Here is a 12,407-nt window from a genome sequence, read left to right as displayed (position 1 = left end):
AAACCGGGAGCTGCAGGTGACGGGGGGGCTCCTGGGTGGGTGGGGGTCTCTCTGGGGGTCCCCGTGAGTCTCCGGGGGTCCCTGACGCCCCCCAACCCCCCCCCCCCAGGCCCAAGCCAAGGCCAAGGCCAAGCCCAGCCGGGCCCGGCGGGAGCTGCAGGGGCTGCGCTACGAGACCCCCACCCCCCCCGGCTGCAAGAAGGGTAAGGGGGGGCTTGGGGGGGCTTTTGGGGGGGTGTCAGGAGGATTTGGGGGGGTCTTGGGAGGATTTGGGGGGGTCTTGGGAGGATTTGGGGGGGTCTTGGGAGGGTTTGGGGGATCTGGGGGGGGCTTGGGGGGTCTGGGGGGCTTTTGGGGGGGTGTCAGGAGGATTTGGGGGGGTCTTGGGAGGGTTTGAGGGGGTCTGGGGGGGCTTGGGGGGCTTTTGGGGGGTGTCAGGAGGATTTAGGGGGGTCTTGGGAGGGTTTGGGGGGGCTTGGGAGGGTTTGGGGGGTGTCAGGAGGATTTGGGGGGGTCTTGGGAGGGTTTGGGGGGGTCTAGGGGGGGCTTGGGGGGGCTTTTGGGGGGTGTCAGGAGGATTTGGGGGATCTGGGGGGGCTTGGGGGGTCTGGGGGGGCTTTTGGGGGGGTGTCAGGAGGATTTGGGGGGGTCTTGGGAGGGTTTGAGGGGGTCTGGGGGGGCTTGGGGGGGCTTTGGGGGGGTGTCAGGAGGATTTGGGGGGTCTGGGGGGGGCTTTTGGGGGGGCTTTTGGGGGGTGTCAGGAGGATTTGGGGGGGTCTTGGGAGGATTTGGGGGGTCTGGGGGGGCTTGGGGGTCTGGGGGGGCTTTTGGGGGTGTCAGGAGGGTTTGGGGGGGCTTGGGGGCTTTTGGTGGGTGTCAGGAGGATTTGGGGGGGTCTTGGGAGGGTTTGGGGGGGGTCTGGGGGGGGGCTTGGGGCTTTTGGGGGGGCTTTTGGGGGGTGTCAGGAGGATTTGGGGGGGTCTTGGGAGGGTTTGTGGGGGGTCTGGGGGTGAATTTGTGGGGGGCACAGAGGATTTTGTGTGGGGGGGGTGTCCTGGGGGTATTGGGGGGGGGGTCTGACCTCTGTTTCTCCCCCCTCCCTGGGACCCCTCCCCAGATGTGGGGGGGCCCCTCCCCGAGAGCTACAGCCCCGGCTACGTGGAGGCGGCCTGGTACAGCTGGTGGGAGAAGGAGGGGTTCTTCCGGCCCGAATGGGGGGTGAGTGGGGGTCTTTGGGGGGGTCCGGGGGGATTTGGGGCAGTCCTGGGGGGTCTGGGGGTCTTTGGGGGGGGTCTGGGGTAGTCCTGGGGGGGTTTGGGGGTGCTGGTACAGCTGGTGGGAGAAGGAGGGGTTCTTCCGGCCCGAATGGGGGGTGAGTGGGGGTCTTTGGGGGGGTCCGGGGGGGTTTGGGGCAATCCTGGGGGGCTCTGGGGGGGGGGTTGTGGGGTCTGGGGGGATTTGGGGCATTCCTGGGGGGCTCTGGGGGGGTTTGGGGCAGTCCTAGGTGGGGTCTGGGGGTCTTTGTGGGGGTCCTGGGGGGCTCTGGGGGTGTTTGGGGCAATCCTGGGGGGGTCTGGGGGTCTTTGGGGGGGGTCTGGGGTAGTCCTGGGGGGGTTTGGGGGTGCTGGTACAGCTGGTGGGAGAAGGAGGGGTTCTTCCGGCCCGAATGGGGGGTGAGTGGGGGTCTCTGGGGGGGTCTGGGGGGTTTGGGGCAATCCTGGGGGGGTCTGGGGGTCTTTGGGGGGGGTCTGAGGTAGTCCTGGGGGGGTTTGGGGCAATCCTAGGGGGGTCTGGGGGAGTTTGGGGCAGTCCTGGAGGGGTCTGGGGGTCTTTGGGGGGAGTCTGGGGTAGTCCTGGGGGGGTTTGGGGCAATCCTAGGGGGCTCGGGGGGGTTTGGGGCAATCCTAGGGGGGTCTGGGGGAGTTTGGGGCAGTCCTGGAGGGGTCTGGGGGTCTTTGGGGGGAGTCTGGGGTAGTCCTGGGGGGGTTTGGGGCAATCCTAGGGGGCTCGGGGGGGGTTTGGGGCAATCCTAGGGGGGTCTGGGGGAGTTTGGGGCAGTCCTGGAGGGGTCTGGGGGTCTTTGGGGGGAGTCTGGGGTAGTCCTGGGGGGTTTGGGGCAATCCTAGGGGGCTCGGGGGGGGTTTGGGGCAATCCTAGGGGGGTCTGGGGGAGTTTGGGGCAGTCCTGGAGGGGTCTGGGGGTCTTTGGGGGGGGTCTGAGGTAGTCCTGGGGGGTTTGGGGCAATCCTAGGGGGGTCTGGGGAAGTTTGGGGCAGTCCTGGAGGGGTCTGGGGGGGTTTTGGGCAATCCTAGGGGGGTCTGGGGAAGTTTGGGGCAGTCCTGGAGGGGTCTGGGGGGGTTTTGGGCAATCCTAGGGGGGTCTGGGGGAGTTTGGGGGGGTCTGGGGCATTCCTGGGGGGGTCTGGGGGTCTTTGGGGGGGATCTGAGGTAGTCCTGGGGGGGGGGTTTGGTGCAGACCTGGGGGGGTTTGGGGCAGTCCTGGGGGGTTTGGGGGGTCTGGGGGTCTTTGGGGCTGTCATGGGGGAATTCTGGGGGGGTCTGGGGGTCTTTGGGGCAGTCCTGGGGGGCTCTGGGGGGGTTTGGGGCAGTCCTGGGGGGGTCTGCGGGGATTTGGGGGGGTTTTTGGGGGGTTTGGGTCAGTCTAGGGAGGGTCTGGGGGGATTTGGGGCAATCCTGGGGGTCTTTGGGGTTGTCTGGGGGGATTTGGGGGGGTCTCTGGGAGTCTTTGGGTCAGTCCTGGGGGGTTCTGGGGTCTTTGGGGGGATTTGGGGCTGTCCTGGGGGGGTTTGGGTCAGTCCTGGGGGGGTTTGGGGAGGTCTGAGGGGGTCTGGGGAGATTTGGGTCAGTCCTGGGGGTCTTTGGGTCAGTCCTGGGGGGGTCTGGGGGTCTCTGGGGGGGTTTGGGGCTGTGCTGGGGGTCTTTGTGGGGGTCCTTGGGGGTCCCGCAGCCCCCCTGAACCCCCCCGTGCCCCCTCCCCCAGCGCTCCCTGGAGACCCCCAACCCCCGGGGGGTGTTCGTGATGTGCCTCCCTCCCCCCAACGTGACCGGGACGCTGCACCTGGGCCACGCCCTGACCGTGGCCATCCAGGACACGCTGGCCCGCTGGTGAGTGACCACCAGTGACCACCGGGGGTGGGAGTGACCACCAGGGACAGGGGAGTGACCACCGGGAATGGGAGTGACCACCTGGGGTGGGAGTGGCCCAGAGTGACCACCAGGGACAGGGGAGTGACCACGAGTGACCACCTGGGGTGGGAGTGACCACTGGGAATGGGAGTGACCCAGAGTGACCACCAGGGACAGGGGAGTGACCACGAGTGACCACCGGGAATGGGAGTGACCACCAGGGACAGGGGAGTGACCACGAGTGACCACCTGGGGTGGGAGTGACCACCAGGGATGGGAGTAACCCAGAGTGACCACCAGGGACAGGGGAGTGACCACGAGTGACCACCTGGGGTGGGAGTGACCACCTGGGGTGGGAGTGACCACCAGGGACAGGGGAGTGACCACCGGGAATGGGAGTGACCACCTGGGGTGGGAGTGGCCCAAAGTGACCACCAGGGACAGGGGAGTGACCACCGGGGACAGGAGTGACCACTGGGGATGCGAGTGACCGCCAGGGATGGGAGTGACCACCAGGGACAGGGGAGTGACCACGAGTGACCACCTGGGGTGCGAGTGACCACCTGGGGTGGGAGTGACCACTGGGAATGGGAGTGACCACTGGGAATGGGAGTGACCACCGGGAATGGGAGTGACCACCAGGGACAGGGGAGTGACCACCGGGAATGGGAGTGACCACCTGGGGTGGGAGTGACCCAGAGTGACCACCATGGACAGGGGAGTGACCACCAGTGACCACCTGGGGTGGGAGTGACCACCTGGGGTGGGAGTGACCACCAGGGACAGGGGAGTGACCACCTGGGGTGGGAGTGACCACCAGGGACAGGGGAGTGACCACCGGGAATGGGAGTGACCACCTGGGGTGGGAGTGGCCCAGAGTGACCACCAGGGACAGGGGAGTGACCACGAGTGACCACCTGGGGTGGGAGTGACCACTGGGAATGGGAGTGACCCAGAGTGACCACCAGGGACAGGGGAGTGACCACGAGTGACCACCGGGAATGGGAGTGACCACCAGGGACAGGGGAGTGACCACGAGTGACCACCTGGGGTGGGAGTGACCACCAGGGATGGGAGTAACCCAGAGTGACCACCAGGGACAGGGGAGTGACCACGAGTGACCACCTGGGGTGGGAGTGACCACCTGGGGTGGGAGTGACCACCAGGGACAGGGGAGTGACCACCGGGAATGGGAGTGACCACCTGGGGTGGGAGTGGCCCAAAGTGACCACCAGGGACAGGGGAGTGACCACCGGGGACAGGAGTGACCACTGGGGATGCGAGTGACCGCCAGGGATGGGAGTGACCACCAGGGACAGGGGAGTGACCACGAGTGACCACCTGGGGTGCGAGTGACCACCTGGGGTGGGAGTGACCACTGGGAATGGGAGTGACCACTGGGAATGGGAGTGACCACCGGGAATGGGAGTGACCACCAGGGACAGGGGAGTGACCACCGGGAATGGGAGTGACCACCTGGGGTGGGAGTGACCCAGAGTGACCACCATGGACAGGGGAGTGACCACCAGTGACCACCTGGGGTGGGAGTGACCACCTGGGGTGGGAGTGACCACCAGGGACAGGGGAGTGACCACCTGGGGTGGGAGTGACCACCAGGGACAGGGGAGTGACCACCTGGGGTGGGAGTGACCACCAGGGATGGGAGTGACCCAGAGTGACCACCAGGGACAGGGGAGTGACCACGAGTGACCACCTGGGGTGGGAGTGACCCAGAGTGACCGCCAGGGACAGGGGAGTGACCACGAGTGACCACCTGGGGTGGGAGTGACCACCAGGGATGGGAGTGACCCAGAGTGACCACCAGGGACAGGGGAGTGACCACGAGTGACCACCTGGGGTGGGAGTGACCCCTGGGAATGGGAGTGACCACCAGGGACAGGGGAGTGACCACGAGTGACCACCTGGGGTGGGAGTGACCACCTGGGGTGGGAGTGACCACCAGGGATGGGAGTGACCCAGAGTGACCACCAGGGACAGGGGAGTGACCACGAGTGACCACCGGGAATGGGAGTGACCACCAGGGACAGGGGAGTGACCACGAGTGACCACTTGGGGTGGGAGTGACCGCCAGGGATGGGAGTGACCACCGGGAATGGGAGTGACCGCCAGGGACAGGGGAGTGACCACGAGTGACCGCCAGGGATGGGAGTGACCACCAGGGACAGAGAGTGACCACTGGGGACAGGGAATGACCCAGAGTGACCACCAGGGACAGGGGAGTGACCACCGGGGATGGGAGTGACCCAGAGTGACCACCTGGGGTCACCCAGTGACCCTGAGTGACCACGGAGTGACCACTGGTGTCCCATTGAATGGTCACTAGTGGCCACCTGGGATCTGTGGAGTGCCCCCAATGTCCCCGATGTCCCCAGTGACCCTGGTGACCCCAATGACCCCAGTGACCCCGATGTCCCCAGTGACCCTGGTGACCCCAATGACCCCAATGACCCTGGTGACCCCAATGTCCCCAGTGACCCCGATGTCCCCGGTGACCCGAGTGTCCCCGATGTCCCCAGTGACCCCAGTGCCCCCAATGTCCCCGATGTCCCCAATGACCCCAGTGACCCTGGTGACCCCAATGTCCCCAGTGTCCCTGATGTCCCCAATGACCCCAGTGTCCCGATGTCCCCAGTGTCCCCGATGTCCCCAATGACCCCAGTGACCCCAATGACCCCAGTGACCCCAATGACCCCAATGACCCCAGTGACCCCAATGACCCCAGTGACCCCAATGACCCCAATGACCCCAGTGATCCCAATGACCCCAGTGACCCCAGTGACCCCAATGTCCCCAGTGACCCCAGTGATCCCAGTGTCCCCAGTGACCCCGATGTCCCCAGTGTCCCCGATGTCCCCAGTGACCCCAGTGTCCCCGATGTCCCCAGTGTCCCCGATGTCCCCAGTGACCCCAGTGTCCCCAGTGTCCCCGATGTCCCCAGTGACCCCAGTGTCCCCAGTGACCCCGATGTCCCCAGTGACCCCAGTGTCCCCAATGTCCCCAGTGTCCCCAGTGTCCCCGATGTCCCCAGTGACCCCAATGACCCCAGTGACCCCGATGTCCCCAGTGACCCCAGTGTCCCCGATGTCCCCAATGACCCCAGTGACCCCAGTGCCCCCAATGTCCCCGATGTCCCCAATGACCCCAGTGACCCCGGTGACCCCAATGTCCCCGATGTCCCAATGACCCCAATGACCCCAGTGCCCCCAATGACCCCAGTGACCCCAATGACCCCAATGACCCCAGTGCCCCCAATGACCCCAGTGACCCCAATGACCCCAGTGCCCCCAATGACCCCAGTGACCCTGATGTCCCCATTGTCCCCAGTGATCCCAATGACCCCAGTGACCCCGATGTCCCCAGTGTCCCCGATGTCCCCAATGACCCCAGTGTCCCCAATGACCCCAGTGTCCCCAATGTCCCCATTGTCCCCAGTGATCCCAATGACCCCAGTGACCCCAGTGATCCCAGTGTCCCCAGTGACCCCGATGTCCCCAGTGACCCCAGTGTCCCCGATGTCCCCACAGGAACAGGATGAGGGGGCTGACCACGCTCTGGGCCCCGGGCTGTGACCACGCCGGCATCGCCACCCAGGTGGTCGTGGAGCGGCGCCTGCTGCGCTCCCGAGGGGTCACTCGGCACCAGCTCGGCCGCGACGCCTTCCTGGAGGAGGTGTGGCGCTGGAAGGAGGAGTGAGTGACCACTGACCGCTGGGGGATGGCGTGACCGTGCCCCAGAGTGACCCCAGTGACCCCAGAGTGACCCCAGAGTCATCCACGGCACCCCAGAGTGACCAGAGTGACCCCAGAGTCATCCACAGCCCCCCAGAGTGACCCCAGAGTCATCCACAGCCCCCCAGAGTGACCAGAGTGACCCCAGAGTCATCCACAGCACCCCAGAGTGACCAGAGTGACCCCAGAGTGACCCCAGAGTGACCCAGAGTCATCCACAGCCCCCCAGAGTGACCCCAGAGTGACCCCAGAGTCATCCACAGCACCCCAGAGTGACCAGAGTGACCCCAGAGTGACCCCAGAGTGACCCCAGAGTGACCACAGTGACCACAGAGTGACTCCAGAGTCATCCACAGCACCCCAGAGTGACCAGAGTGACCCCAGAGTGACCCCAGTGACCCCAGAGTGACCCCAGAGTCATCCACGGCACCCCAGAGTGACCCCAGAGTGACTCCAGAGTCATCCACAGCACCCCAGAGTGACCAGAGTGACCCCAGAGTGACCCCAGAGTGACCCCAGAGTCATCCACAGCCCCCCAGAGTGACCCCAGAGTGACCCCAGAGTCATCCACAGCACCCCAGAGTGACCAGAGTGACCCCAGAGTGACCCCAGAGTGACCCCAGAGTGACCCCAGAGTGACCACAGTGACCACAGAGTGACTCCAGAGTCATCCACAGCACCCCAGAGTGACCAGAGTGACCCCAGAGTGACCCCAGTGACCCCAGAGTGACCCCAGAGTCATCCACGGCACCCCAGAGTGACCCCAGAGTGACTCCAGAGTCATCCACAGCACCCCAGAGTGACCAGAGTGACCCCAGAGTGACCCCAGAGTGACCCCAGAGTCATCCACAGCCCCCCAGAGTGACCCCAGAGTGACCCCAGAGTCATCCACAGCACCCCAGAGTGACCAGAGTGACCCCAGAGTGACCCCAGAGTGACCCCAGAGTGACCCCAGAGTGACCACAGTGACCACAGAGTGACTCCAGAGTCATCCACAGCACCCCAGAGTGACCAGAGTGACCCCAGAGTGACCCCAGTGACCCCAGAGTGACCCCAGAGTCATCCACGGCACCCCAGAGTGACCCCAGAGTGACTCCAGAGTCATCCACAGCACCCCAGAGTGACCAGAGTGACCCCAGAGTGACCCCAGAGTGACCCCAGAGTCATCCACAGCCCCCCAGAGTGACCCCAGAGTGACCCCAGAGTCATCCACAGCACCCCAGAGTGACCAGAGTGACCCCAGAGTGACCCCAGAGTGACCCCAGAGTGACCCCAGAGTGACCACAGTGACCACAGAGTGACTCCAGAGTCATCCACAGCACCCCAGAGTGACCAGAGTGACCCCAGAGTGACCCCAGTGACCCCAGAGTGACCCCAGAGTCATCCACGGCACCCCAGAGTGACCCCAGAGTGACTCCAGAGTCATCCACAGCACCCCAGAGTGACCAGAGTGACCCCAGAGTGACCCCAGAGTGACCCCAGAGTGACCACAGAGTGACCACAGAGTGACTCCAGAGTCATCCACAGCACCCCAGCGTGACCCCAGAATGACCCCGAAATGACCCCAAAGGGACCCATGGCACCCCTAAATGACCCAAAGTGACCCACAGCACCCCTAAATGACCCCAAAGTGACCCCAGAGTGACCCAGGACACCCCTAAATGACCCCAAAAGGGCCCCAAAGTGACCCCAGAGTGACCCATGGCACCCCTAAATGACCCCAGAGTGACCCATGGCACCCCAAAGTGACCCCAAAGGGACCCCACAGTGACCCAGGACACCCCTAAATGACCCCAAAGCGACCCAAGGCACCCCAAAGTGACCCCAGAGGGATCCATGGCGCCCCTAAATGACCCCAGAGTGATCCCAGAGTGACCCATGGCACCCCAAAGTGACCCCAAAGGGACCCCAGAGTGACCCATGGCACTCCAAAGTGACCCCAAAGTGACCCAAGGCACCCCAAAGTGACCCCAGAGGGATCCATGGCCCCCCTAAATGACCCCAAAAGGACCCCAAAGTCACCCATGCCACCCCAAAGCGACCCCAAAGTCACCCATGCCACCCCTAAAAGACCCCAGAGTGACCCACGGCACCCCAAAGTGACCCCAAAAGGACCCCAAAGTCACCCATGCCACCCCTAAAAGACCCCAGAGTGACCCACGACACCCCAAAGTGACCCCAAAAGGACCCCAAAGTCACCCATGCCACCCCAAAGCGACCCCAAAGTCACCCATGCCACCCCTAAAAGACCCCAGAGTGACCCACGGCACCCCAAAGTGACCCCGCAGCGGCCCCAAAGCGACCCAGCCCTTCCCTACCCCCCTCCTCCTCCCCTCCCGAGCCCCCTCCCCATCCCGAGCCCCCTCCCCATCCCGAGTCCCCCCCTCCCCAGCCCCACAACCTCGCCCTCCCCCCAGGAAGGGCGACCGCATTTACCAGCAGCTGCGGCGCCTCGGAGCCTCCATGGACTGGGAGCGCGCCTGTTTCACCATGGACCCCGTGAGTGGGGGGCTGCGGGAATAGGGGGGGGGTCCCGGAGGGGTCCCTGAGCCCCCCCTTGAACCCCGCCTTGCCCCCCCAAGAAAATGAGCCGGGCGGTGACTGAGGCCTTCGTGAGGCTGCACGAGCAGGGCCTGATCTACCGGAGCCGGCGCATCGTGCACTGGAGCTGCGCGCTGCGCTCGGCCATCTCCGACATCGAGGTACCCAAAAATCACCCCAAAATCAGTGCTGGGACCCCCCAAAACATCCCCCAAAATCACCCCCAAAACCAGCCCCTAAAACACCCCAAAAATCCCCCAAACCCCCGGGATCGGGGCAGTGGAGCTGCGCGCTGCGCTCGGCCATCTCTGACATCGAGGTACCCAAAAATCACCCCAAAATCAGTGCTGGGACCCCCAAAAACATCCCCCAAAATCACCCCCAAAAACAGCCCCTAAAACCCCCCAAAACACCCTAAAAATCCCCCAAACCCCCGGGATCGAGGCACTGGAGCTGCGCGCTGCGCTCGGCCATCTCTGACATCGAGGTACCCAAAAATCATCCCAAAATCAGTGCTGGGACCCCCAAAAACACTCCAAAACATCCCCCAAAATCACCCCGAAAAACACCCTCCAAAACATCCCCCAAAAACACCCCACACCTGGTGGTCACAGGGGTCTGGGTGGTTTTGGGGTCACACCGGGGTCTGTAGAGGTTTTTGGGGTCACACCGGGGTCTGTGGGGGTTTTTGGGGGATTTTGGGGTCCCACAGGGGTCTGTGGAGGTTTTTTGGGGGGTTTTGGGGTCACACCGGGGTCTGTGGAGGTTTTTTGGGGGGTTTTGGGGTCCCACCGGGGTCTGTGGGTGGTTTTGGGGTCCCACCGGGGTCTGTGGAGTTTTTTGGGGGGTTTTGGGGTCCCACCGGGGTCTGTGGAGTTTTTTGGGGGGTTTTGGGGTCCCACCGGGGTCTGTGGAGGTTTTTGTGGGGTTTTGGGGTCACACCGGGGTCTGGGGGGGTCTCGGGCTCTCAGCGGGGTCCCTCTGCCCCCCAGGTGGAGAAGCGGGAGTTGGGGGGCCGCACCCTCCTGCGCGTGCCGGGCTACGAGGAGCCCGTGGAGTTCGGGGTGCTGGTGGCCTTCGCGTACCCCCTGGAGGGGGCCGGTAAATGGGGGGGCCTGGGGGGGCTTGGGGGGTCTTCATGGGGTCCTCTCTGGGGTTTGGGGTGTCCCTCTGGGGTCTCTGTGGGGTTTGGGGGGTCCCTGTGGGTCTGTGGGGTCTCGGGGGGTTTGGGGGATCCCTGTGGGTCTCTGGGGTCTCTCTGGGGTCCCTGTGGGGTCTCTGGGGTCCCTCTCGGGTCTCTGTGGGGGTTTGGGGGGTCCCTGTGGGTCTGTGGGGTCTCGGGGGGTTTGGGGGATCCCTGTGGGTCTGTGGGGTCTCGGGGGGTTTGGGGGATCCCTGTGGGTCTGTGGGGTCTCTCTGGGGTCCCTGTGGGTCTCTGGGGGTTTGGGGGGGTCCTTGTGGGGTCCCTGGGGTCCCTCTGGGGTCCCTGTGGGGTCTCCCTGGGGTCTCTGGGGGTTTGAGGGTTCCCTGTGGGGTCTCTGGGGTCTCTCTGGGGTCTTGGGGGGTTTGGGGGGGGGTCCCTGTGGGTCTCTGAGGTCTCTTTGGGGTCCCACTGGGGTCCCTCTGGGGTCCCTCTGGGGTCTCTGGGGGTTTGGGGGGTCCCTGTGGGGTCTGGGGGGTCCCTGGGGTCCCTGTGGGGTCTCTGGGGTCTCTCTGGGGGTTTGAGGTGTCCCCTCTGGAGTCTCTCTGGGGTCTTGGGGGGTTTGGGGGGGGTCCCTGTGGGGTCTCTGGGGTCCCTCTGGGGTCTTTGGGGGTTTGGGGGGGGTCCCTGTGGGGTCTCTGGGGTCCCTCTGGGGTCTCTCTGGGGGTTTGGGGGTCCCTGTGGGTCTGTGGGGTCCCTGTGGGGTCTCTGGGGTCCCTCTGGGGTCTTTGGGGGTTTGGGGGGGGTCCCTGTGTGGTCTCTGGGGTCCCTCTGGGGTCTCTCTGGGGGTTTGGGGGGTCCCTGTGGGGGGGTCTCTGTGGGTCTGGGGGGTCCCTGGGGTCCCTGTGGGGTCTCTGGGGTCTCTCTGGGGTCTGGGGGCTCCCGGGGGTCCCGGGGTGACCCCGTCCCCGCTGTGGCCCCAGGGCCGGGCGAGGACGCCGAGCTCGTGGTGGCCACGACGCGCCTGGAGACGATGCTGGGGGACGAGGCCGTGGCCGTGCACCCCGAGGACCCCCGCTACCAGGTGAGGGCGGGGCCAGGCACACCTGAGACCCCCGGTACCAGGTGAGGGCGGGGCCAGGCACACCTGGGGGCGGGGCCAGGCACACCTGAGACCCCCGGTACCAGGTGAGGGCGGGGCCAGGCACACCTGAGACCCCTGGTACCAGGTGAGGGCGGGGCCAGGCACACCTGAGACCCCCGGTACCAGGTGAGGGCGGGGCCAGGCACACCTGAGACCCCTGGTACCAGGTGAGGGCGGGGCCAGGCACACCTGATGGGCGGGGCCAGGCGCACCTGAGACCCCTGGTACCAGGTGAGGGCGGGGCCAGGCACAACTGATGGGCGGGGCCAGGCACACCTGAGACCCCCGGTACCAGGTGAGGGCGGGGCCAGACACACCTGGGGGCGGGGCCAGGCACACCTGAGACCCCCAGTACCAGGTGAGGGCGGGGCCAGACACACCTGAGACCCCTGGTACCAGGTGAGGGCGGGGCCAGACACACCTGGGGGCGGGGCCAGGCACACCTGAGACCCCCGGTACCAGGTGAGGGCGGGGCCAGGCACACCTGAGGGCGGGACCAAGCACACCTGAGACCCCTGGTACCAGGTGAGGGCGGGGCCAGGCACACCTGATGGGCGGGGCCAGGCACACCTGAGACCCCTGGTACCAGGTGAGGGCGGGGCCATACACACCTGGGGGCGGGGCCAGGCACACCTGAGACCCCTGGTACCAGGTGAGGGCGGGGCCAGGCACACCTGGGGGCGGGG

At 65.7% G+C, this 12,407-nt stretch overlaps 1 protein-coding gene across 1 annotated transcript in view; it reads left to right on the top strand.

Moving 5' to 3' along the window:
* Positions 1-94: 94 nt before the first annotated feature.
* LOC137466729 (valine--tRNA ligase-like) overlaps positions 95-12,407 on the top strand; it is a 28,187-nt gene continuing 15,874 nt past the window's right edge. Inside the window, exons 1-8 of the mRNA XM_068178410.1 lie at positions 95-203; positions 1,118-1,218; positions 3,001-3,125; positions 6,692-6,856; positions 9,313-9,394; positions 9,478-9,597; positions 10,429-10,537; positions 11,561-11,661. Coding sequence (XP_068034511.1) covers positions 3,040-3,125; positions 6,692-6,856; positions 9,313-9,394; positions 9,478-9,597; positions 10,429-10,537; positions 11,561-11,661 — 663 coding nt within the window. The 5' untranslated portion in view covers positions 95-203; positions 1,118-1,218; positions 3,001-3,039. The remainder of the gene's footprint in view (positions 204-1,117; positions 1,219-3,000; positions 3,126-6,691; positions 6,857-9,312; positions 9,395-9,477; positions 9,598-10,428; positions 10,538-11,560; positions 11,662-12,407) is intronic.

Source organism: Anomalospiza imberbis, unplaced genomic scaffold, assembly GCF_031753505.1.
Source record: "Anomalospiza imberbis isolate Cuckoo-Finch-1a 21T00152 unplaced genomic scaffold, ASM3175350v1 scaffold_43, whole genome shotgun sequence".
Lineage (NCBI taxonomy): Eukaryota > Metazoa > Chordata > Aves > Passeriformes > Viduidae > Anomalospiza > Anomalospiza imberbis.
This window is presented reverse-complemented; position numbering and strand designations above follow the sequence as displayed.